Consider the following 27,908-nt stretch of genomic DNA (forward strand, 5'->3'; position numbering starts at 1 on the left):
GGGTCAACTCCCCAACCAGAGAAATGAAAAATCTCTTAAACTAAAGCAACAAATACTGTATATCATTTTCCAAAGTTACATATCAGTTCCCATTGTGCCCACAATGAATAAACCTGCTAAGATTTTACATGGCTAACACTGACCCAATGAGTGCAAGCAATTTATGGACACATTAAGACAAGTCTCCAAGGCACAGCCATTAAACAGGCTAGGATATCGAGTGACGCAGACTGGCGCTATTGTTGCTCAGCCTCCATCCAGGAAGTTTTTGGGTCTGATCTTCTGCCCAGTCTTCCTCCGTCCACTCCCGAGTTTCCTCCCTAATTCCAGACAGGCAGAGACGTTTACATAGCAAGTGAGACACCTCCACTCAAGGGAAAATTTATGCAGGAAGAAGATTGTTGGTCAAAGCACCGGCACTTTGGGTGAGAATCAGTGGTGATTTTGTATCTTTGCACTCTCTCCTTGGAAATTAAGATGGTAAGAAACAACAGGAGTAGGCCAGTTGGCCCATCAAGCCAGCTCTGCCATTCACGGCTGATCCTGCTACTTGTCTACTTGATTCCCATATACCTCATTCACTTCCGGGACAACAATCTGTCTTTCCCAGCTTTGAACATACACAATGCCTGAGGAGGCAGAGTCTACTAGAGCTGGGAGTTCCAACAATTCATATCTTCCCCAAAGTAAACTGGTGAATAATTTTATTATTGTCACATATACCAAGGTACCGTGAAAAACTTTGCTTTGGAAGCCATCCATACAGATCACTTCACTTCAGTACATCAGGGTGGCATTAGGGAAAGCAATTAAAGAGAATAAGATGTAAGGTCATTTGAGGTCACGAGTCCATCTTAGAGTACTGTTCAATATCTTAGTGCACAACGGGAGACCCATTTTCCTCAAGCTGTGGCCCTCCTCAGACTCTCCGAAGGGAATTGCCCTCTTGCCTTCCACCCTGTCCGTCACCCCTCGTATGTGTCCGAGTGTGGATTCACAGGCTGGCAATTCAAAGGTTGCGAATCTAATCCAGTGGTGGTGGGGAGAAGGTGTTGATCCCACACACACTAGAGTTGGAGTGAGTCACACACACCCTCTAATAGCAGGGCTCTACCCCAAATTCCCAGTTGCCACTCCAGTCTCCGGTTGTAAGGGAGTGGATTCTAACCCTGCACCTGCTGCCTCAGCACGGAGTCAAGGGAGAATCCAAAAACCAGGGCAGAACAAGGGCTGAGTTCGATGTCCGATGTCAGGGTCCTGACACCATCTACTCATCAACAGACCTTCAAGAGCAGAAGGGAACCAAGTTGTATTGTGATTCTCTTCACAATCTAAGAGAAAATAACCCATTTTGTATCCGGAGTTAAATATTCCGAATACTTCATAGAATTACAACAAAGCTCAAGACTCTGACGGAATACTCTGTAATATAATTAAAATCTCATTTCCCCAATGAAAGTGCATACAAGTGCAACTGGATATTAAGTGTCTGGAAATTTGGAGAGGTTCCGATTGGACTGAGATCCTATTGAAACATTCTACAAGGAGCATGTTGGACACATTTTATTGAGACCTTTTGCTGGTCTTTTAACCCATTCTTCACTGGGCTGGGATGCAATCTCTTGCTAAGCCCAACCTTCTGGCAAACGAGCACTGGTCCAAAACTCCTATAGGTAGGGTGGGAATGATTGGAAGTGCTCTGGAATTCTCTTTCCAAGAAGGATTTGGCTGGGTGGAGGGGGGGAGATTCACCTGTGGGTTGGAGGGTTTGCACAACCTGAATGCCAGAGCCAGCCCTTGCCAGAGAGGTGACTGGAGGGTCTGCCTCACAGAAAAGGCAGAGGAGATCTGGAATGCTCCCAGCTACAATGCCATTGTATTCGGGGTAGCATCCATAATACTGAGCATCTGGATAACCATCAGCTGGAAGATTCGAAAGCACAATATCACATTCCACTAGGCTCAAGGACACCTCCTATCCCACGGTTATCGCCCCTTGTGCTATAAAGATGAAAACTTGATCTCTCAATTTACCTCACCATGGGCCTTGCATTTTGTCTACCTGCAAAGTAATTTCTCTGTAACTGTGACACTGCATTCAACAGTCTGCTTTCATAGAAACATAGAAACATAGAAAATAGGTGCAGGAGTAGGCCATTCGGCCCTTCGAGCCTGCACCGCCATTTATTATGATCATGGCTGATCATCCAACTCAGAACCCAGCCTTCCCTCCATACCCCCTGACCCCTGTAGCCACAAGGGCCATATCTAACTTCCTTTTAAACATAGCTAATGAACTGGCCTCAACAGTTTGCTGTGGCAGAGAATTCCACAGATTCACCACTCTCTGTGTGAAGAAGTTTTTCCTAATCTCGGTCCTAAAAGGCTTCCCTTTATACTACACTGATGTACTTACGTGTGAATGATCTACCCGGACAGCATGCAAACGGAAGCTTCAACCTGTATCTTGGTATGCGTATCAATAAAAACCAATTACTAATGAGCAAAAATCTTGCATAAGAGATAAATTTTAAAGATCATTTTAAAGTGAGGTGGGGAGGGAGTTCCAGAACTCAGGATCCAGGCAGCTGAAGGCACGACCATCATTTATGCTACAATTGGGTGCAGAGTCGAGATGGAAAAAGAATCAAATACAGGTCAGCCCTGGACTGACGAAAGGGAGAAATGACTTGAGGACTGAATGTCTTCCTTTCCCTAATGAAATAACTCATTTCCAGAAAAAAAAGTTTCGGAACTAATGTTTCTGTTGTAACTTCTAATCCTCACACTGACAGCACTTCATCTCTAAGGGACATCAAATATGTCGGCTGAAACTTTCCACTCACCATTTTATATTCCTTCCAGGTCCTGTGAAAGTCTACACTGCCGTCCCTTCGGTGTTGGATGACTGTCCAGCCACCTCCAGCAGTCTCCATGTTGCAGTACACCTGAAGAGGAAACAATGGCTTGGCTTAGGGTGACAGCTGGCAAACATTTCACTCCATGTGTTGTCATATCCACCAGGGAGTCAGTGTATTCACCTGCTACAGCACCAAACATTGATGAAGGCGGGGTGGTAGACATTGTCTACGTAGACTTTGTAAAGCATTTGACAAAGTCTCGATGGTAAGCTGGTCCAGAAGGCTAAGGTTCATGGGATCCAAGATGAGCTGGGTAATTGGGTGATGGGGGCCTACAATGGTGGTGTGATGACATTTTTCTGTTTGGAAGACTCTGGCCAGTGGAGTGCCGAAGAAGTGATAGATAGTATATTAATAACTTGCTTGTTAATGTAGAAGCTATGATTAGTAAGTTTGTGGATAACATTTAAATTGGTGGCATTGTGGATAGTGAGCAAGGTTGTCTAAGGCTACAGCAAAATAATGATCAGATAGAAAGTTGGGCAGAATGTTAGCAGATGGAGTTTAGTGCCAACAAGGGTGAGGTGATGCATTTTTTGAAGTCACTCTGAGGTAGGACATACACAATAAATGGTGGGTACTATGGAATGCATATAAACTGAGGCACGTGGGGGTCTAGATCCATTGTCCTCTGAAAGCGGTAAGTCAGGTTGATAAGGCAATGAAGAAGGAATAAAGATGTCATACTTGCCTACATAGGACAGGTCATGGAATATAAAGTAGGATGTAATACAATACTGGCTAGACAGCATAGTGTGCAGATCTGGTCGCTACACTATAAGAAGGATGTGATTATGCTAGAGACAGTGCAGAGGAGATTCACCAACATACTGCCTGGATTGGAGGACTTCAGATATGGGGAGAGATTGATTGGTTGGCTTGTTTTCTCCAGAGCAAGGGTAAAGGTATCAAAATGAGAGGGCATAGATTTGTGAGTGAAAGGAGTTTGAGAGGGACTTAACGGGCAAGGTTTTATACACGGTGAGAAGTTGATTTCAGGAATTCACTGCCAGAGGAGGGGGTGGAATCAGGTACAATTATTATATTTAAGAAAGCTTCAAGCAGACACTTAAATAGGTACCTTATATGGGCAAATGGGATTAGTGTAGATCGGTAAAGAGGTCAGTGTAGACGTGACAGGCCAAAGGGCCTGTTTCTGGGCTGTTCAACTCTATGCTTCTATGATGTGTCCACCTAGGCTGGAAGGTCATTGATGTGGGCAGCAGACAGAACAGGAGTTGAAATAAACACATGAGGGAGAAGAGAAAAGAGATGTTGATTAGGTGTGAGAAATCGGGCTAGGAAATGGCTCCCACACCATTTTTGAATCCCAATTCCATCTCCATCCTCAATTCCATCTCCTATCCTATGCCTACTTTTAATATCCAACTTGCGTCCCTCTCCAATGTCTATTTCCTCTCTCATGCAACTTTATGGCCACCTTTCAGGGAGCTCACTGATTGAATCTCTTCATTCACATTTTTGTCTCTGCCACAATATAGATAAAGTTCTGCCCGCTCAACAACGTCACATGATATCCTAGTGCTAGTGTTTAGGGATAGGTTGACAATGGCCAACTCTTGCTTCCTCTCTCTCCTACTGTCCAAATCTCTCATCATCACCATCATCAGGTGCCATGCCTAGTCTGAGCTTTGACTGCCATGGCCCACACACTCCTGTTTCGGGTCAAGTGGATCAATTCATTGGTATTCATTTCCAGTCCTCTGGCTGCTGTCTCCATCATCATTTGTCTTTGCCTTCCTCTTGCTTTCTTCCCTTCAATCTTTCCCATAATTACCGTGCATTCTAACTCCTCTTTCCTAATCACATGTCCAATGAAGTTACCTTGCCATTTCATGATCTCATACATTATTTCTCTTTTTCTGCTTGCTCTGTTCATGACATCCTAATTAGATATTCGTTTCGTCCATGATATTCTTCGCATCCTCCTCAAAAACCACATCTCTGCTGCTTCAATTCATTTCCTCATGTTACTAGATATTGTCCAACATTCTGATCCATATAACATAATTGGATAAACGTAACATTTCAGTACTCTGAGGCGGGTTGTCATGCCTAGTTTAGTATTGGTCAGTACACTCTTCATTCTTGTAAAGGTGTCTTTTGCCATCCCTATTCTTCTTTTGATGCCCATGTCGCACCTGCCATCTGATCTCACCCAGCTTCCTAAGTAGCAACAGTTCTGTACTTGTTTTATGTCTTCCCCATTTATTTTCAGCCTGCAGATAGGATTCTCCTTCTTTTTGGAAATCATCATACATTCTGTCTTTTTACGATTGATAGATAGACCCATTTTTGCACTTTCTTAAACAATTACATCAATTAAGTTTTGTAGTTCTTCCTCCGTACTTGCAATTAACACAGCGTCATCTGCATATCTGAAATTATTGATGTTTTCACCGCCAACTTTGATTCCCAAGATGTCTTTTTTTTTTGTAATATTGTTTCACTGTACACATTAAACAAATCGGGGAGAAAACACATCCTTGTCTAACGCCTTTCTTGATTTTCGTAAACTGACTCACTTCTCCATCTATTCTTACAGCGGCAGTTTGCTCCCAGTACAGATTTCTGATTAGGCAGAGGTCTTTCGAATCTAGATCTAGAGTTTCCTGTAATATTTTGAATAACTTATTGTGCTTCACTTTATCAAATGCTTTTGTGTAGTCGATAAAACAAACAAATCTTTTTGCACTTGAATAGCTCGTGTTTCTTTTACCCTTGTCTTTCAAAAAACCACATTGTTCTTTACCTATTTCAGCTTGTATCTTACTTTTAGATCTTGTCATCAAAATTCTTAGAAGTATCTTAATGATATGACTCATTAAACTTATGGTCCTATGTAATTCACATTCTATTGCTCCAGGTTTCTTAGGAAGAGTGATAAGTAATGATTTTTTTCATCTCTTCTGGTATTATTCCAGTCTCATAAATGTCATTGATTAAATCAGTAAGTTTTTCAATTCCATAATCTTCAAGGGCGATAATTTGTTCTATTACTAATTCATCAGGGCCTGCTGCCTTTCCTTTCTTCATCTTATGTATTGCATTGCAAACTTCAGATTTTAAAATACTTGGACCTTCAATGTTCTTCTTAATTTCTGATTTTTCGCCTCAATCGTCTTCAAACAATTCCTGAATATACTCAGTCCATCTGTTCATAATATCATCTTTCTCCATGATAATGGTACCATCCTTTGCTTTCAAACATCCACCTGAAGAACAGAAGAGCTTTTTACCAGTGATATTCTTGATTTGTTGATGTACCCTTTTTGGATCAGTAATAGGGATTCCTTCCAGTTGCTCACATTTCTGGTTTAACCATTCTTCTTTGGCTTTTTGACATAAGCTTTTTACTTTTTTATCTGAGGACATACTCCATAGGATTTGCTTTCTTCAGTCTCCTTTCTTCCATTAGATTTTTGATTTCATCTGTCATCCGTTTATTCTTTGTGCTCTTTTCTTTTTTAGGAATCACTAACTTTGCTGGTTCTACCAAGGCATCCTTCAGAGAGTTAAACTTCGTTTCTACATGATTGCTATCATCTTCAACAGATTCTATTTCTAGACTTTGAAATCTATTCCTTACTTCAATTGTAAATTTTTGTCTTAAATTTTCTTCTTTAATTAATTGCAAGTAGTCAAGGGATTGTTCCAAATCTCTAGTCTGACATTTATTCCAATTAAACATTAAATTTGTGCCTGGTCTCCATCTCAGTCTCCTGACTATTAATATCATCCCTCATTAACAACTACCATAAAGGAACCTGACTGTAACCTTTGGGCTATACATTACCAGAAGATGGGCTTTGGACCAATTTTAGGACCATTTGTATCTGCCCTCATTATCCAGCATGACATAGCCCTGTCCCAAATCCTTAGCTACTTCTGGGCCTTTGCTAATTCAGCAGCCCTTATGATACATTACCTAAACCGAATCTCATCTAAATCTCCCCCTCTTTGAAATCCTGATGGAGAGTCTTGGCCGGAAACACCAAACGTTTATTCCCCTCTGTAGATGCTACCCGACTTGCTGAGTTCCTTCAGCATTTTGTGTCTGTCCCTCTCCAAGCTGTCACCAAGATTTAGTTAAGCACTACATGATTTTAAATAACATCTGTGACCTACAACCTCCGAGGCCATTCTTAGCCCCTCAGTCACCAGGATCCAGCACTGGCAGCTGCCTAGTCCAAAACTCTAAAGTCTCTTCACAAACCCTCTCTGCCTCTCTCCTTCCTCATCTTTGTGTCACCTGCCCTAATATCTGCATCGATAAGGCTCTTTTTGGGATTGGTAAGAGATCTGAAGGTCATAAACCTATGACAGGATCGGGCTGCAATGTGGACGTAGATCTAGCTGTAGACTGAGATTAATAATCCACCCTCCTGTGTGTCTTTATAATTCATAAAATGTCGGAGGTAAATTGTCACTTTAGAGAAACGCTTTCTGGTGAAAAGTGAAAGAGATTAAAACAGAGATCATATTGCTCTCTGAAGTGCTGCGGTGGGGCCTCAGCACTGACTGGGCCATTGATGGATCTGTAGTCACTTTCTCCACAGCTCAGCCCTGTCGAGGAGCTGGCTTCCGCCTGCAGCCAAGAATCCATCACTCATGGCTGACAGGTCCTAATGAGGGGAGCCAGTCACTCAACTCACTAGCATCGAGGCACTGGACATTGGCTCTGGGGACCTGGGAACTTTCCACTTCATCAACCTCCTTACCAGCCCTCCGGTGTTTCTACTGGGGTGAGACTGCCCCCCTGTCAGAGGGTCAAGTGTGAGGGGGGTTTGTACCAGAACTAAGTGTGATCTGCCACAGTGAAGAGGTGTATGAAGTAATGTGCGTTGTACAAACAAATTGAGGCCTACTTTCCATTGTAGAGCTCATCGAGACTGAACTGTTTCTCCCACCCGCCCACTGGGCCCCGACACCAGCAGCTAATCTTTGGTGAGGCCCTTGAAACAACTGGAGGATGTGAGAGATTTGGTGAGATGGCAGTGTTGGCGGGAGGGAAGGGTAAGGGGTAAGATGAGAGGGATTTGAACTCAACTCAACCCGTCACTATTTCAGACAGATCACAAAGACAGTAGGTTCTGAATGACGCAAACACGAGGAAACCCGCAGATGCCGGAAATTCAAGCAACACACACAAAATGCTGGTGGAACACAGAAGGCCAGACAGCATCCATAGGAAGAAGCACAGTCGACGTTTCAGGCAGAGACTCTTCGTCAGGACTAACTGAAACAGCCCAGGCTTCAGAGTTGATGAAGCAGCAGGTACTTGTTTGACAGGAAGTGCACCATAATGAGCTTCCAGAAAGGCCTTACTGTCTCCTCAATGTCACTGGGACAAACTCCTGGATGCTCCTAGGTTGGAGGAAGTTTAATAACCATTGATAAGTTCCCTCCATTTTGTAGAAACCTATCTGGAGCCATAGCTGATTGGGTGTGAATACCCAATACTTCAGAGGATCAGATTACCTTATACAACACCAGTGTGTGAAGCCTTGTTATCCCCCCCCCAAACACCCATTACTTGCTCATTTATATCTTGTGATTTGAATAAAAGAAATACAGTGCTAACGACAAGAAAAAGTGACTTTGAAATTATTCGCAGTGTTGTGACAGGGGAGCTAATGGTGGACTGCGACCCGTAAGAAAACCTAGACAAGGGGCTTGTCTGTATTTTACAAATTCACATGATTTCAGTCTGAGATTCACAATTGCCTATACCCCTAGAGCTATGCGATGCACGAACAAGGCTGAGATTTTAGGTCTGGTTGCAAGAGAGACCAGGAAGGCTGGGACTGTTATTCCTGGAAGAGGGGAGGCTGAGAGGGGGTGGGGGGAGCTGATAGAGGTGTACAAAATTATGATTGTGGAGACAGTTGCCAAGGAGGGTGGGTCAGAGACAAGAGGATGGAGGTGTAAGGTAGAGGGTTGGAGGTTTGGAGGGGGAGGAGGGAGGATCTAAGCGGGATTTTTTTTCACTCAGTGTGAGTGGTGGGTAGAAGGTACTGATTGAGGAATGGTGGAGGTAGACACTCTCACAAAATCTAAGAAGCATCCAGACAAGAACATGAATTTCCAAGGCATGGAAGACTATAGACCCAATATAAATATATGGGATTACTGTAGATGGGTATGGTACAATGGGTGGTGTGTGTGTGTGTGTGTGTGTGTGGTGTGTGTGTGTGTGTGTGTGTGTGTGTGTGTGTGTGTGTGTGTGGGCCTGTCTTTGAGCCGTGTGACTCAATGACTTTCTGACTACAGAGGGACTGTGGTCCAACTGACAGGATAGTATTAAATGAAATATCATTGTTGGTTGGGATCACTCTTATTTCAGAGAACTTAACTTTATAAGTTTATAAAATGAGTTGATGAGTTTATTTATCACATTTAAACATTTGCTGTAATCTTTGTGCTGGCACAGTGTCTCAAGAATTTGTTCCAAGATTCAGGAATTGACAAATAACGGGGATAATTGGTTCTTAAGTGAAAGCCAGCAAACAAATGAACTAATCCCAGTCTAATTTATTCCTGGCACACCACGCTCCTGCAGTTTCCCATGCCAGCTTGCAATCTGTGTGTGTGTTTTAGCCGTGTGTCTGTTTTCCTGTGATTGTCAGTGTAAATCGGTTATGACTACTTTGACAGCCAGTGGCACAGGGTCAGGACTGCACAAGGGTGTGTGTGTTTGTGTGTGTGTGTGTGTGTGTGTTTGTTTGTGTGTGTGTTTGTTTGTGTATGTGTGTGTGTGTTTGTGTATGTGTGTGTTTGTGTGTGTGTTTGTGTGTGTGTATGTGAGTGAGAGAAAGAGAGAGATTGAGAAAGAAAGAAAAACTGTGAAGCATGAGTATGTGAGAGAGTCTGTATGTCTGAGGTATGTATCAGAATAAATCGGCAACAGCTCTGAACTGGTGAACAACGAGCAGGCGATCAGCTCTGCACAGAATTGAAGGAGGAAAAAAATCATCGCATTTTTAAAATTTGTCAGTGAAAGCAAGAAACTGCTTTTTCAGACCAAATAAAAATGTGAACAGTCAACGTCAGATAGAGGGAACATCCACTTCTTGTTCTGGCCTCCACCAACCATGTCATGTGTCCCAAATGAAGCTTCACAGCCACCGAAAGGGCTCCACAATGGGGGTCTAGACATGTGACAACACAGCAAAATAATTCATACTTCCACCCCATCATTACTGGGACAGAATGTCCTGGGGAGCTTCAGAGGAACCTTAGCAAACACACAGTGTCTGCTGAGTGACAGAAAGATAGACAGTCAAGAGCTGGGTCAGAGCAGGAGGGACTACAGGGTGTGTTACGCACCGAAAGGGGTGTGGAGAATTAGAAGAAGGTGGCATGGTGGTGCAAGATGACATGGGGAATGTGAAGATGAAGGTGTATATCAGCCAGGAGTTCGAGGAGCTGATATAGTGTGAGGTGATGCTGGAAGGGATGGAGGACACAGAGCTGCCATCCACTTCAGTATCCACAGATAGAACGATGGTGTCCACGGGACAGTCAGCTCTAGAGGTGGCAGGATCGGCAGTGATGGTTACCTGGGGGCTGGGGTGGGGCTGGAGGATGTCAGTTTGGTGAGGGGACGCAATGTAGTCTCAGAATCATCTTGGGGACAACTCTCAGACCAATACGAAGACTCACATGGCCCAGTGTAGATGTGGAACCAAGGGTCTGATGTCTCTGAAGCCAAGGAAGGGCCTAATGATGTTGGACCCAACTGCTCATTCAGGCTGGAAAAAACTTCCAGAGTAACGCTCAGGGTGACTGGAACCTGAGGGAAAAAATCCAGCCACTACCCCATAGCTGTAACCCCTCACCCTCTCTCCCTCACTTATCCCCAGACTCCATCATCTGGATGCTGACAGGTCCCACTGCCCACCATGTGCTGCTCAATGCTGAGATGGCGAGGAGCAGTCCCCCTCATCCCTGGACCCCTCACTTCACACGGACCATGGCCCAAAGTCCCGGAGCGAGTTCTCACGCCTTGCCTTCCTGGGCTCCGACATCTCAGCGAGGCGGATGCTGTAGACCCCACTCGTGTTGTGGCCAGCCTCATAGGCCTCAGCACAGTCCCGGAATAACTTCTCCTCCGGTTTCCCTAGGATTGGAGAGAGGAAATGGAGAGCTAGTTACAGGGCTGGAGTGTTCTGTGATTCGGAGATTCAGACCTAATGAAACTGGCCTCTTCCTGCCTACATTCTAGTACACATACAAATTAATCTGAGCTACGGACTCAATGAGCAAGGCACAGTGCGAGAAGCAGGACTGAGGGAGTGTCACACTGTGGGATGGACGGTACTGAGGGAGTGTCAGACTGTGGGATGGACAGTACTGAGGGAGTGTCACACTGGGGATGGACAGTACTGAGGGAGTGTCACACTGTGGGATGGACAGTACCGAGAAAGTTCCTGGAAATTAGAGAATCGATGTTCATGCCATCAGATCGGAGGCTATCCAGATGGAATATGAGGTGTTTCTCTTCCACACTGGGAGCAGTCTCATCATGACAGTTGAAGAGGCCATGGACCGACATGTTGGAATGGGTAGGGGGATTGGAATTAAAATGGTTGTCCTCCAGCATATCTTGCTCGTTGCTGCTGGAGTGACAAAGTGTGTGGGGTTTTGCCAGCGAAAAGGAATCAAATACTGTAGCTGGAGGACTGGAGGACCAAATACTGTAGCTGATCCCAACAGACACACAGGTGAAGTGTTGCCTTACCTGGAAGGACTGTTTGGGGCCTGAATGCGGGGGGGGTGGTGTGCGGACAAGCGAGGAGGTAAGTGGGCATGTGCAGCACTCCTTGTGCTCGCAGTGATAATTGCCAGGAGGGAGAGGGATGAATGGAGAAGGTGATCATTGAGGGAGCAATCCCGGTGGAAAGTGGAGTGTGAGAAGCAGGGGGGGAGGGCTGATTGAAGGTATGTTTGGTGGTAGGATCTGATTGAAGATGGAGGAAGCTGCAGAGAGTGATGCGCTGATTGCAGAGGCTCATGGGGTGGTAGTTAAGGACAAGAAGTACTCTGTCCTTGTTAGGGTGCTGGTAAGGGCAGATGTCAGGGAAATGGAAGCAAGGTGGGCTTGGGCAGCATCAATGGTGGAGCTTGGGAACCTCTGTCCTCTGAAGAAGGAGAACACCTCCGATATTCTGGAAAGGAAAGGCTCATCCTGGGAACCGATGTGGCAGAGACGAAGAAACTGAGAAAAGGGAATAGCATTTTTACAAGTTATAGGTTGGGAAGAAGTATTGTCTGTATAGCTGTGAGAGTCAGTGGGTTAGTAGGTAGGTGGTAATGAGTAAGTTCTGGGATAATATTGATGCAAGTAGTAAGCCCACCCCCACACCCAGCAGTGGAATGATACATCTTCTTCATAACTTCAGCAATCAACTGAACATCGATCTGTTTTGTGGGATTTGTCCATTGATGATTCTTTCGAGATAACTTGGCAATGAATAATGAATCAGAATTGCCTGGGAAGCTATGGCTTGCTGTGCAGGATTTGGTATAACCTCTCACAGGTATCTAACCTGCAAGAATAGAAACAGATTAATTTTTACTTTGAAATAACAGAAATTTGGAGAATGTTAACCGTGCCTGGAGGACAGAGGAAACGTTCTCAACCTCTTAGTTGCAAGAACGCAAGAAGGTCCTGTTCCAAAGTTTATTTAAAAGAAATATATCTGCTCTATTCTCTCCATGACGTTTAATAAAAAAAATAAATAATTTGCTTAGGCTTGTTTAAACCAGGAAGATGGAGGATGAAGAGTCGGTGAGGTCCTTAAATATCCCTAATCTGAGCAGAGCATAGGCACCAGGGTTGTGCTGAGGTATCCCAGGAGCACTGCAGCTGTTGGCAGTGTCCAATAAGACAGGTCAGCCTTTAACATATCTCGAAGCAGAGTTATTCAAAACACATAAAACCTATGCTTGTTATATAACATGAAAAGAGATTTCCCCTCCCATTTGTTCTGTGTCAATTCACAATGCCTCTGTTTATCCACAGATTTCAACATCTGGAAACAATAATGATTATGGGGATGGCCATTGAAGGAATCCTTCAGTGACTGACGGTGAGGGCCATCTGTGCATCTCTGCAGTCTTCCAGGTTAGACGGCAGCAGGTGAGACCTTCAAAGCAGAACAGTTTCTGGTCAAGGCAAGGCCAAAGCTGAAAGTCCCTGAGCTTGTTTGGAGCTGTTCAGGGGTGCAGCAGGGAGTGCTCCTGCCTCACGGCTTCCGCGACCCAGGTTCGATCCTGACCGTTGTCAGTGTGGGATTTGCTCTTTCTCCCTGTTTCCCCCAAGTACTATGGTTTCCTCCCAACTCCCAAAGACCTGCCAGTTGGGATGTATAGGAAAGATGTGGAGGCTTTGGAGAGAGTTCAGAAAAGGTTCACAGGATGTTGCCTAGATTGGAGAGTGTTAGCTAGAAGAAGAAGTTGTATACACTTGGATTGTTTCTCTGGAGAATAGGAGGCTGAGGGGGACTTTATAGAAGATTACAAAATTATAAGAGCCATGGAAGGGGTAAATAGTCAGAGTCATTCTCCCAGCATGGAAAAATGAAATACTGGAGAGCATATGTTTCAGTTGAGAGGGGTGCTGTTTAAAGGAGATTTACAAGGCTGGTTTTTCAACACAAAGACAGCTAGGCACCTGGAAGGCACTGCCAGGTGAGGTGGTAGAATCGGATATGATAGCAACATTTAATGGGCATTTAAACAGGCATATGAACAAGCAGAAGATGGGGGGAGATGGACCATTTTCAGACAAGTGTGATTGTTAGATTAGCATCATGGCTAACCCAGTTACAGTGGGCCGAAGAGCCTGCCCCTGTGTGGTACTATTCTATGTTCTATGTGTTCTATGAAATAATCCACCTATCTTTAATAGAATTCCTTTGCTTCCCCCAGGCTCTGTCTTCATTCTTTCCCTGGGTGTTACATCGTCCTCTTCACTGCTGTACCTGAATTTATCTGGATAAAAGAGGCTGCAGATGCTAGGACATGGAACCAAACGCCTGAACAAAATGACGCAAAGTCTTGATCCAAAACATTGTGCATCCTTTTACCTCCACAGGTGCTGTTTGACCCCATTGAGTTCATCCAGACTTTACCTTTTTCTCTCTCTGGCCCCATTTCTGATTCTCAACCTTTCAGTAGTACCATCCCCCCCATCCCTCCCTTCCTTGCCTCTTGCTGCTTGCGTACATCCTACTGTGGGACTTTGCTGGATTGACTGCAATAATCCCCCTGACATTTGACCGGCATGGATTCAATGTCATGTCTTCTGTTATTTTAAAGAACACAAGAGTTTAAGTATACACAGGATCTGTGAGGTTGACTTTGGCACTCTTTAACCAAGGGGCAAGTGGCAAGTGTTGGAGGAATGTGGCTTTTTCAAATCACACTTCATCAGACCAGAGGGATCTCACCCTCTACAATTCTTCCATGTTTTAGTCAAAACCAATTCACGGAACGTCCTGTTGTTATTACAGTGCTGACAACTCATCGCGGATGTTGAGTGATGTTATTTAATGTGAATTTGTTTTTTTTTAAATAATGGTTCCTCTAACTTCAATTGCTCCACAGGGCTAGGATCTCAACGACCAAACTGTCAGTCAAGCCACACACCGGGCGCTGATGGGAAACGGTTGGTTCTAGCTGCTATTTGTGAAGCAGGAACCATCCTATTACTAGGATTATTGCTGTTATTATTGTAATTAATTTACTTTTTCTCTCAGCTCACCTGGTAAAATCAGAGGTACGGACATAGCCAAGCACACTCATATGTCAATTGCTAGGAACTTTTGGATTATTCTAGTGGTGTTTAGTATTTTGGCTTTCTGGAGATTTACACAGACATTGCTGTGTAGCCCTAATTGTTTGATGTTATTGGGTAGTGACTTTGGGATGATACCAGTTGTAGATACAACTATTGGGACAATGTATACCCTGTTCATGTTCCACAGTCTTTCAATTTCCTTTTTCAATTCAGCATATTTCTGGAGTTTTACACTTATTGATTTCTGTAAGTTACAGTATGTGTAGTTGGAATGGCTCTTATTATTATTATTAGGTGGTGCAGTAGGGTAGCGATTAGTGAAATCACATTACAGTGCCAACAATCATCAATCAGGGCTTGATTACCACCACCATCTGTAAGGAATTTATACATCCTCCCTGTGACCAGGTGGGTCTCCTCCACCTGCTTTGGTTTCCTCCCACATTTCAAAGATACATGGTTGGCTTTAGGGTTAGTGCATTGTGGGCATACTATGTTGCCGCCGGAAGTATGGCAGCACTTGTGGGCTATCGCCAGTGCAATTCTTGGACTCTGTTGGTCATTAATGCAAAATTACTGCATTTCACAATGTTTCTATGTACATGTGACAGATAAGGCTAATCATCTTTAATCATCATGTAACTCCAAAACATAAAAACTAATCAAAATAAAAACAAGGCCATCCAGAATAATGTATCTAACTTGGTGTTGACTTTAAGTGAGGTGCGCATGTATGACGTAGTGGTGTAATGACGTATGCCATTCACATACTTTTTCAGAATACGCACGATGCATTCTGTGAGCAACAAAGAATGCTTAATCAATCAATATAATTACAACATTACTCAAACATTACTGAAATGTTAAATACACAACACTCCTGAGCTATACACTCCAACTCAATATATATGTTATAATATATAACCCAACTACTATATAGACATCCACAGCATAGTAAATTTTAAATTGATTTAGATTTAATCATTGCAGAGGATTCCTTACTCTTGAGGGATAATATCTTTCTTGACGAGGGTGTCACTCTGCTTGGCAGTTGAGACTTGTGGCTATGAAAAGATCCTGGGTTCTGGGGCCTCTCCACGGTGGCTGTAGGGGCTGACTCTGAGACTGCAGAAGCAGTTCCGACAGCTCTGGATACCCTTCTTCTGGGTGTATTGACATCCCAAAAAGTGTCTGGCAAGGTTCACTGGATGATGTGGATCATAATATGTGAGTACAGACTCGGACATCGCCATTTCACCGCCAATTCACTTGGTCTATCTCGGAACTCAAATTCGCTTGGTCTATCTCGGACACTTCTCTCCCCTTTCTCGATCTCTCGGTCTCCATTTCTGGAGACAGACTGTCCACTGACATATTCTACAAGCCCACTGACTCTCATAACTACCTCAGCTATACCTCTTCCCAACCCGCGACATGCAAAAATGCCATTCCCTATTCCCAGTTCCTCTGCCTCTGCCGCATCTGCTCCCAGGATGAGGCCTTCTGTTCCAGGACATCTCAAATGTCCTCTTTCTTTAAGGATCGTGGTTTCCCTTCTGCTGTCATTAATGATGCCCTCACCCGCATCTCCTCCATTTCCTGCACTTCGGCCCTCACCCCATCCTCCCAACACCACAACAGAGACAGAGTTCCCCTTGTCCTCACCTACCACCCCACCAGCCTCCAGATCCAGCACATTATCCTCCGCAACTTCCGCCACCTTCAACAGGACCCCACCACTAAGCACAGCTTTCCCTCTCCACCCCTCTCCACTTTCTGCAGTGATCGTTCCCTCCGCGACTCCCTGGTCCACACGTCCCTCCCCACGGATCTCCCACCTGGCACTTATCCCTGTAAGCGTACGTGCTGCACCTGCCCCTACACCTCCTCCCTTGCCACCATTCAGGGCCCCAAACAGTCCTTCCAGGTGAGGCAACACTTCACTTGTGAGTCTGTTTGGGTCATCTATTGCATCCGGTGCTCCCGGTGCGGCCTCCTCTACATCGGTGAAACCCGATGCAGATTAGGGGACCGCTTCGTCGAGCACCTCCGCTCCGTCTGCCACAACAGACAGGATCTCCTGGTTGCCACCCACTTCAACTCTGCTTCCCATTCCCATTCGGATATGTCCATACATGGCCTCCTCTACTGCCATGATGAGGCTAAACTCAGGTTGGAGGAGCAACACCTCATATTCCGTCTGGGTAGTCTCCAGCCCCTTGGTATGAACATAGAATTCTCCAACTTCCGGTAATTCCCTCCCCCTCCCCCAGCTGCCTATCACCTCCCTCATGGTTCTGCCTCCTTCTACTACCCATTGTGTTTTCCCCTATTCCTTCTTCACCTTTCCTGCCTATCACCTCCCTGCTTCCCCTCCCCCACCCCTTTATCTTTCTCCTTACTGGTTTTTTACCCGGAACCTTCCAGCCTTCTCCTTCCCACCCCCCCCACCTTCTTTATAGGGCCCCTGCCCCCTCCCTTTTCAGTCCTGATGAAGGGTTCCAGCCCGAAATGTTGACTGGTCATTTCCATGGATGCTGCCCGAGTTCCTCCAGCGTGTTGTGAGTGTTGCTTTGACCCCAGCATCTGCAGAGTATTTTGTGTTTTCCATTTCCTTTACCTTTTGGAAAGGCACATCACACTGCTTTGTCCAATATCATTTTTTTTCTTATCTGTAGTGATGAGTGCAAGGGGTGGAGCTCAGTAGCCAGGTTTTGAGGGAACATGTTATAGTAATTGACAAAACCCTTCCTTTGGTTTGGAGCATCCACCACTTCTTGAATTTTCTCAGCATACTTGTGTGACCATAGTAAGAGATGCTTTATAGTCATATATATCACTTTGTGAGTGTTAACGGTGAGAAACACTTTGGACTCTTCTTCCATCTCCATCTGTAGGTGGGCCTCAGCTTAGTCCACTTTGCTGAAGTGTTTCTCTCCAGAAAGGTTTGCAAAGATACCTTCTATCCTGGACAAAGGGCATTGATCTACTTTCAGTACCGGGTTGATGGTGACCTTAATATCATCACAGACCCATTCTTCTTAGCACTGGGATCACTGGCATTGCCTAGGGGCTCCACTCATCCTTGGAAAGAATTCCTTCAGCCTCCATGTGATCTAGCTCACAGGCTTCTTTATCATGGATGGTTTAAGGAACCAGACGGGCTTTGTAAAACTTGGGTGTGGAATCTTCATTTAACACTATTTTACCCTAGATATGTTTGAGTTTTCCAATGCCATCCTTGAACACTGTCGTAGCATCATCCAGTACCTTCTTTGATTTGCTTCCAGTTGGCGCTATTACAGAGGATATGACATGCAAATGGTAGATGGATCTCCAATCAAGTTGTAGTTATCTCAACCACTCATAACCTCACATTGCTGGCCCTCTTGTTTTTAAGACATACAAGCCCACTTTTTCTTGTTGGTTTTTGTATTTCACTGTTATGAATGTCATTCCCACAGGAGTTACCTTTTCTTCTGTATAAGTTCTTAACAATACATCTACAGGCTTCAATTCAATATCTTTTAAATGCCATTCAAACTCACTTTGTGGAATGACTGAAACCTCCAAGCCAGTGTCCAATTCCATTTTAATTAATTTGCTGTTCACTTCTGACGTAAGTCATCTTTCTATCTATTGTTAGTTTTCACACTTTAAATCTCAAGGCTACTCAGTCCTATGTCACTCTCATCATTATCCGATGTTTCAATAACAGCGTGCAGATTAGTGCTCCTTTTGAAACTGCAACCTGACTTTTAAAAAAATCTTTTTCTCTTTCCTGTGCAGTTCATTTCTTTTTGTCTGCCCGAAATACTCTTTGTACGTGTCCTACTTTGTTGCATTTTCTGTAAGTTTTGCCTTTACACCTGTATTGGTCTGCTGTATGTGAGGCCCTGCCACAACGGCAAGCCAATTTGTCTGGTCAGGCCAGTTTCCGTTTAGATGTTGCAACTGTGTTCACACTCACTCCCATTCCTGACTGCAGCTCAATTGTGTCGCTATCTGCTGTCTCAGAGGATTGTATATGATTGCATGTATGTACTTTGACAATAAATTTACTTTGTTCTTTGCATCTGTTTTCTGACTGGCCATGGGAAGGCAAGCCTCTATAAGGGAGGTTGGTCGACCAGTGGTGGGATTGTGGGGGGGGGGGGGCGGTGGGCTATGGAAGAAGGAGTCATGTGATGTATCGGAGTTGGCAGCATTGCATGGAACCCAGGTTACTGATGTGCTCCCGGGACTGCTAGTTCAAAGCCCAGGGCAGCAGGTGAGTAGTGAAGCTGGAGAGTAACTGACTCACCTGCTGCTTGTTCAGAATTACATGTCAGATGCAAAAAATGTAGTGTGGGTGGACATAGTGTTGGACAGAATGAGCAGTTCACTGTGGAACCTAGGCGTGAGATGATTCCAACATGCTAAGATGGAGAACTGCACTTTCCGTGCCCCTTTCACAAGCTCAGGACATGCCAACACTCAGCATAGTCAACGGTGCTAATGGACAAAACACAGCAGCCAACTATGCACAGCAAGATCTCCGAAGTACCAATACAATGGTGCTTCTTTCTTGGTGAGTGACAAACGCTGTCAGTAACACAGGAGAGAGCTCTCCTGCTCGTTAAGCAGAACAGATTCACTAGAGAGGCAGCAGTTTTCTGGAATCGGACTAGTTTAACAATGGTCATCACCCCCTGTCCTGCCAACTCTCACTGGATAAGCCTCAGTTGTAAATCCCTTATCCTTGCTTTTAAATTGCTCCCTCCTTCCCTCTGCCTCGGTCAGCCTCCTACAGCCTCCAGGATCTCTGCTTTAATCCTCTCTACTCTTCATCCCCACTTGTAGCAAAGAAATGAGCTGCTGGAAATCCCTCCTGAACCTCCCTGCTTCTTGGAGACATCCCACAAAGCAATCTCTTAAACCTGTTAGATCCCAGTGTGGTTGCTTATCAAAGGGTGGATAGCACTCCTGTGAACGTTCTTGGCCTTCCTGTGTAACAAGACAATGCTGCCGACCTTCCAGGCAGGACTATGAGCCAGCAGATGCACTGAAGCTTGGTGCAACCAACAGACTGGCTGTGCGGAAGGCCACAGTCCAGGATCCTGTTGCCTCTGGACGGTAAGGGACTGAATCCTGCGTCACAGACCCGCAGGCTTACCGCAGGTACTTTTCTTAAAGGGAAAACATGAGCAGCAATGACGCACTGCGAAAACTCTGGTATGATAAAGATGAACTCTTGACCTTACTATCTACTTCACCATGGCCATTGCAATTTATTTGTCTTGCCTGCACTACACTCATTTGTTACAAGTGTAACATAGGGGCCAGCACGTCAGTGTAGTGGTTAGCACAATGCTTTACAGTACCAGTGACCCAGATCCCACTCCTGCCGTTGTCTGTAGGAAGTTTGTACGTTCTCCCCATGACCGTGTGGTTTTCCTCCGGGTGCTCCGGTTTCCTCCCACAGTCCAAAGACATACAGGTTAGTAGGTTAATTGGTCATTGCAAATTGTCCTGTGATTAGGCAAGGGTTAAATTGGGGGAAGGGGGCTTGAAGAGCTGGAAGGGCCTATTCTGCACTCTATCTCAATAAATAAATATTTTGCATTCCATTATTTTTCCCTTCGCACCAACTCGATGTAGTTATATATGGAATGACCTTGCTGGATGGAACGCAAGCAAAACTTGTTCACTGTGTCTCAGCACGTGTGACAATATTGAAGCAATTACCAATTAATGATGTGCATTGGCTTGTTAGGGAAATGGTTGTACTGAATTTTCTGTAAATATTTTTCATGAGCAAAGCGTATTTTTGAACAAAAGGGAAGTCTGCTGACCTGACCCCCGTGAGACGAGTTGGAGGAGGTTGTTCACGGTCTCGGCGAGCTGCCTCTGCTGCTTCTGCAGGCTGGTGTTGTTGATGGTGACCCAGCCCAGCTGCGTCTCCAGCTCACCGATCAGGCGACTCTGCCGAAGCAGCAGGTCCTGGAGGCTCCCCCTCTCCTGCCTCAGGCTCTGCATCTCTTCCTTGTGCTGGCTTTCCATTGCCAGGAGTTTCTGCTCCAGGAAGCTGATGGTGAGTGAGGGGGGAGAGGGGGAAAAAAGCACAGCAAATCCCTGTTACTGAATCACCACAGGGAGAAAGCAGACCATCACAAGGTTAAAGAGAACCATCTCCATTCCAGACTCAAGCTATCCCTCACCCTCAGCCAATGAGGTGCTTTCGATAATGTACTCACTCTTGTAGTACAGGCTGCACAATGGCCATTTAGTACACAGAAAGATGCCACGAACACCAACGGCCCTATAACCATCTTGGGTGATTTAATCAGGCAGTCTATATATGATCACAGAGTAAAGCCTGATCTGCCAATGAGTGACTGTGACCAATTGTAATGACCCAATGGATGGAAAGATTAAAGCAAAATTAACCCACAAAATGAACTTAATGGCAATATGGATAACATTGTGCAAACTGTTTTTTAACATGTCCTGGCCTATTCCGTGAAATAACAGCTGATTAGGAGCGCCATCACCTGCACTTTTCCTCCAAGTAGCACACCATTCTGACTTGGAAATATATTGCCAAACTAAACCCTGGAACTCCCTCTCCAACTCTCCCCCCTAACATACACCTTCACCAGAAGGACTGCAGCAGCTCAAGCTCACCCCTCCACCACCCTCAAGAGTAATTAGGGTGGGCAATAAATGCTGCAACTAAACAAGATTAAATGTAGAAAAGAAAAATTGTCAGTTCATGAAGGAAAATATTTTTGCTTCAATAATGAGATTAGTGTTTACTTTCTTTGCAAACGGACAGGCATGCACCATCCTGACACACATGTTCCACTCCAGCTGCTGGAAGTGATATCAATGCAATAGATCTGCAAACCACTCCCTGGTCCATCTCCTTAAGAAAAATAATAAAATGCATTTAAAGCCACACACACAAAGTGCTGGAGGAACTCAGCAGGTCAGGCAGCATCGATGGAAGCAAATAACAGTCAATGTTTCAGGCTGAGACCCTTCTTCAGGACTTTTCCATAGATGCTGCCTGATCTGCTGAGCTCCTCCAGAATTTTGTGTGTGTGTTACTCTGCATTTTCAGCATCTGCAGTATCTTTTCTGTTTATAAAATGCCTTTGGATCTTTTTTCTTCAGCTGGTGACCTGGCCATTATCTTTTGATGTTTATGGGATGTTGCTCAGAACAAAGTTGGACACCTCCTCATCACCTTTCCAAAGCTGTGCTTTAAGAAGTGTTTATTGAATGGAAATTGATTGTAAGGTTCCAAGACGCAATGGAATTTGAAGATTCTCTCTTAAATGGAAGAAACTGATCTAAATGTGCAGTTTGCAGTTTCCTTTGACTCCAGGTGAACCACAGCAGAAATTAAGGCATAGCTTCAATGAATATCACAGCAGCAATGAGTCCTACCATTGAACTCAGTTCAATGTTTGGAAATGACTTTAGTGAGCAAAGCTCTCAACTGTCAAAATAATGTGCAAACTTGCTTAAGTGATCCCGGATAGGAACTGACCGTAACTGGGAAATATCATGTTTCTCACTTTAAGGAAAACAACTGTAATTGAAGAAAATGGGGAACTTCTATCAGTGTGATTCTTGTCCAATGAAGACCAGCATGTGATAAATTTCTGCTGTGCTTCTCTATCCATTCACAAGGCAGGTTTAGGAGTATGTGACAAAGTTCTACCCTGCGTCTCAATCCATTCACAAGGTAGATGTAGGAGCATGTGACAAAGTTCTACCCTTCACGAGGCAGATTTACGTGCTTTAGTCCTGTCAAGGACACCCCAGGTCCGGTAATCTGTCCTAGCCAGCAACTTGTAACATTGAAGCAGATCTGTGGAAATCTCCCATCCCAAATAGTTGAAACAGCAGGGAGTGTAGGATACTTTCAGAGTGAACAGAAGCATAGATTAGTACTCTGTCAGATATTTACCGGTGTTACACAGGGCTTTATTGGCTCAGATCACTGATCAATGAATGACATTAAAGCAATGAGAGAGCTTTAGAATATGATTCCTGACAAAATTCTCCCTTCAATCCCTTCAGTCCTGATTTAAATTTCACTCAAATGATGGAATTTGCTGCAGTGGGAAGAAATTTACAGGCTGAGGCCTTCTGGCCCAACGGGCGTATGCTATAAATCTATCCCTCCGTTCTACTCCATCAGTCGACACTGCTGTTCCTTCTGGCCATTTATGTTTATCTAGTTTCACCTAAATATTCAACATCCCAGTGAGCCAGTCTGCAAGTGTGATATATATGCCATGGAAGAGAGCTATCCTACTGTACAGATCAGCTCAGACAGCATGCAAAGAAATTGTCCCCTTCAGCGAACTGCAAGAGCCAGGAGACGTGGGTTTAATCGGGTTCTAATGCAAGATGCAATCCGCTGTTTGGACAATTTAAACTCCGGCCCAGATAGACTGGAAAGGCAGGGTCGGGCAGGTTTCGTGCTGAGACTGTGAGAATGCCGCGGCTGCTGTGCTTTGTGTCTGCAAGTTTGCGGCAATTTTGTCTGCTAATATGATGAACCGAGACCAAGGCTTTGGGCCTACTCTGGCCTGCTTCAGGGATTCGGATCATAGGACTCAATTTGGTTCAGAACGCTGCTGCTCACTTCCATTGTTTGCATGATCAGTGTTGTTTCTCTCTTTCGCTGCACATTGGGTGTTGGTCTTTATTTTTTTTAATTGGGTTTTTTTTCCTGGTTTCTTGCTTTGTGGCTGCCTGTAAGCAGACAAATCTCAAGGTTATATCTTCTTTGATATTAAATGTACTTTGAATCTTTTGTTTAACATCAAGGAGAGTGTGAGGAAAAGCTTTTTTACTCAGAGTGTGGTATTGATCTGGAACTCAACGCGTGAGAACAGTCAATGGGGACCTTCGACAGAGGCACCTGGGTGAGAATAAATTTGTAGGGACGGTGAGCTAGTGAGATCTCTGATGAGATTACTTCACTCAGGGTCAGCATAGATTCAAGGACCCAGATGAATTCCCATACCATAATCTATGACCTGTTTGGGAAGTCTGGCCACACACTCTGGTAGAATGAGTCCACTTATTTACCTGTCTCACTTGGCCCCACTCTCATTGATTCAAAACCCACATCTTCTGCCCTCCCAGGCATCAACACTGCAGGTAAAGACAACCTGTTTCAACCAATCACAATCTCTTATTCTTCCTAGTAAACCACTGGGGAATTTGCCTGTGATCAGAACACTGAATTAAATTGTTTCCTCAAGGTACAGTGGGGAAGGGGAACACTGCTATGATCGGAAAAGAGCAGTGGGAGCAGTTCGAGTGGGTGCCACATAAATAAAGTAGATGTTAGCAGGGCTGGGGAAGGAGTAGGGGAGTAGGACTAATGAGACAGCTCAGTGAAAGGGCTGACACAAGCTTGGTAAGTCAATTGGCCTCTCTTGCACCATGTGATTCCACAATACTGGTGGCATTAGAAGTATAATCATTAATCAACGATATCTAACCCAGTTCCTGCAGGAATCTCTGTGGCTGATGCTGGTGGGAATAATCTTGCTTCCAATCTCCAGTTGGAATTGTCCTCCAGATTGTTCTAACATCTGTGTTCACTAACACTCTCCACAGCCTGTCACTTCTCTGTTCCTTCCAGTACCCTGCACAGTCACCAAATACACACTCCACCTTGCCACTTACAACCCCTGTCTTTACTCAGGGTGTGGTACTCCTTCGCCTTTGTGTCAGGAAGATGTGGATTTGTCCCACTGAACAAATCTGGGGGTAGCACCCTTGCGGCAATGTGGGACTCTTGGACTGTCTTCCTGATGAAACATTAATTGGAAGCCCTGCCTTCCCTCGCGGGTGAATTCTGAAAATCCCATGGTTCCAGAAAGAGAATGGAGTTCCTGATGTCATGGGCAGCACTTCCTTACCGCTGACCTCCAAACAAACCCCCATGGTCAGACTGGCTACCACGTTTCCTACAACACAGCAGTGTCTAGGCTTGAAAGGCAGTGGGAACTGTAGGAAGTGTTGAGATTGCCTGCTTCATCTCTCCACTGCCTGGTTTTGAGCTTCTGGTCACTTTACCGCCTCTGCTGCTGATTGAGAATTAAACTCATGCTTGTCTACTTCAATGTGATGACAGGTCTTGCAACAATTGGTTTACTGGCCTGAACACACAAATCCACATGCACTGGAGAGGGGCCAAACCCCAAAATCAAAGCAGCTGGCAGAGAAGCAACATCAGGCCTGTTTTTCCACAGTTGTGGACTGGCTTTTGCTCATCCCAGAATCATGGAAAACTTACAATCCAGAAGATGGCCATTCAGCCCATCGTGCACGTGCTGATTCAACAGATCTTCCCAGCTCCGCTTACTGGAGTCAAGGTCTGCTGTCAGCACTCCAAATATGCAACCAAATAGAAGTGTAATTGGCTCCTACCTCTCCCACTGTTTCAGAATTAAGTTCCCACCCATAAATAACAAACACTTTACTCCATCTCCCATGTGATCCCTCTACTCTAAGCTCAGATCCTGTGGCTTAGGACAAAAGGAGTCTTCTCATTTACTTTATTCAGTCCCCTCATCACACACAGCACACTTAATCCTTCCTAAGCCTTCCGCATTCCAAAGAACACAACTTGAGCTTTTCCTCAGAACTACACATTTCAGTTCTGGCCACATCATTCTCTGCCCTCTCCCCAGGGTACTCAGATAGAACAGAGCATATCAAACAGTGGAGCACAAGAACAGACCCTGGAGTCAATAATGTTGTGCCAAACACTATGCCAAATTAAACTAAATCTCTTTTGCCTGCACATGATCCACATCCGTCTATTCCTAGCACATTGAAAATGAAAAAGAGAAGATAAGATCAAGCAGAGCAGGCAGTTTTGGAGTGCCATTGTGAGAGTGGGCCAGAGTAAGAGTGGAGAACTGAGGCTAATGACTAGAGAGTCTCTGGTGAGTGAGCAGCAGGTAAGAATCAGGCTCTTATTTTTCCGTTAATGCGTGATATTTGACAGAATAGATCAAATAGTAGTCGGGGCAGTGGAATGCTCCTTCTCCAAGATGTGGGAAGTTAGGGAACCTCAGGGTCTCCTCGATGACTACGTCCGTGGGAAGCGCCCTCCTGGCAGAACAGGTCCAGGAACTGGAACTGGATCCTGATACTCAGCGTCATCTGACATTCCGAGATGAGGGTTTTAATGAGGTGGTCACACCACAGGCATCGACTGCAGACAGGTGGGTGACTACCAGGAGAGGTAAAGGAATAAGCAAACAATTCCCCTCAATAGTTCTGATATAAAAAACTGTCCTGTCATTTTTAAATGTCCTGTAGGGGTGGTAGTAGATCCAGGTACTTTAGGGTCATTTAAGAAACTCCTGGATAGGGACACGGATGATAGAAAAATGGAGGGTTAGGTAGGAGGGAAGGGTTAGATTGATTTTAGAGTAGGTTAAAAGGATGGTATAACATTGTGGGCTGAAGGGGCTGTACTACATTCTATTTTAACAGGTATACTTGTTTGAATAGTGGTGTTGGGGGGTGCGGTGACCTTTCAGAGACCAGCAGCAGTAGGCAGGCCAGTGGCATTGTGCCCACCTCTGAGGTGGGAGTGAGGTCAGGCAGAGTCATACTGATACAGGAGCCATAGTAAGGGGAACAGATAGGTGCTTCTGAGTTTGTAATCGAAACTCTGGGGTGGTATGTTGCCTCCCCGACGCCAGGGTTGAGGGTCTCTTGCAGTGGGTGCAGGACATTCTGAGAGGGGAGGGTGAATAGATAGAGGTCATGCTGCATATAGGTACCAGTGACATAGTCATGAGGTCCTGCAAAGGGATTTCAGGGAGCTAGGTAGAAAGTTATAAAGCAGGGCTTCCAGGATTGTAATCTCAGACTTAGTAACCGAGCCATACTGTATACTAGTGAGATGAGAAATAATTATGTAATGCAGGGTTGAGGGGAGAAAGATGGCACTATATTTAAGACTGAAAGGGCAGACTAATCAACACAGTGAGACTAGTGGGCTGAAATGCGTTTATTTCAGCGCTAGAAATATACGTCAGGAAGGATGAGCTTAGACTAGATCAGCACATGGAATGACAGTGTTGCCATCACAGAGACCTGAGGGGAGGGAGAGGCGGATCAGCACTCCTGGGTTTTGTTATTTTAGACATGACAGAGAGGGGGTGAGAGAGGTGGAGGGGTTGCACTACTGATTCGGGAGAAGGTCACAGCAGTACCCAAGAGGACAGACTCGAGAGCTCATCCACAGAGGTGATTTGGGTGGAATTATACTATAGGCTCCCAGTAACTACCAAGAGGTGGAGAAACAGATATTTAGACAGATATAGGAAAAATGCACAAACAATAGGGGGACCTTAATTTCCCCAGTATTGATTGGAACTTCCTTTGTACAAGAGGCTTAAATGGCGAAAGACTTGCATCTTGAAACAGCATGTGGAGAGTCCATATTTAGGAGAAAACATGCTAGACCTGGTTTTGGGTAATGAGGGCAAATTCTGGCTAGAGGCCTGTGACCAGTGATCAGTTCTGGGACCTCTGTTGTTTGTGATATAAACCAATTGTAATGATTGCTTGGACAAACTTGAGTTGTTCTCTCTGTTGCTTCAGAGGCTGAGGGGAAACCTGATAGAGGTTTTTAAAGTTATGAGAATCATGGATGGGGTAGATAGAATCTTTTTCCGTGGGTGGAAATGTCAAATGTCAGAGGACATGCTTTTAAGGTTAGAGGGGGAAAGTTTAAAGGTGCTGTGAGGGGTAAGTTTTTACATGCAGAGAGTGGTGAATGCCTGGTAAATTACTAGAGTAGTAGTGAAAAAATGCAATTTGTTAAAATTAAAGAGGCTTTTAGATAGACACATGAATATGAAGAGAATGGAGGGATATGGACGGTGCAGGAGCACATTTAGTATAAATTGGCATGAAGATCAGCACATGATGGGCTGAATAGCTTGTCCAGTGCTGTAGAATTCTAAGTTCTATATTCATATATCTTTTATAATCTATGAATGATTTACGTTCAATGTATGTGTTTCATCTGAAGGTGATGTGTGTGATGCTGCTACCAGTAAGTTTTTCATTACACCTAAACATACATATACTTGTGCATCTGGCAGCAAACTCAAAAC

The 27,908-nt window shown here is 44.7% G+C and overlaps 1 protein-coding gene across 1 annotated transcript in view; it reads right to left on the bottom strand.

Annotated features, from left to right (window-relative positions):
• Window positions 1-27,908, bottom strand: part of LOC134344248 (angiopoietin-1-like) — a 58,872-nt gene that overhangs the window by 5,851 nt on the left and 25,113 nt on the right. The window contains exons 4-6 of the mRNA XM_063043770.1: window positions 20,583-20,815; window positions 10,955-11,064; window positions 2,847-2,948 (exon numbers count right to left, since the gene is read on the bottom strand). Coding sequence (XP_062899840.1) covers window positions 2,847-2,948; window positions 10,955-11,064; window positions 20,583-20,815 — 445 coding nt within the window. The remainder of the gene's footprint in view (window positions 1-2,846; window positions 2,949-10,954; window positions 11,065-20,582; window positions 20,816-27,908) is intronic.

Source organism: Mobula hypostoma, chromosome 1 (assembly GCF_963921235.1).
Source record: "Mobula hypostoma chromosome 1, sMobHyp1.1, whole genome shotgun sequence".
In the NCBI taxonomy this organism is placed as follows: Eukaryota; Metazoa; Chordata; class Chondrichthyes; order Myliobatiformes; family Myliobatidae; genus Mobula; species Mobula hypostoma.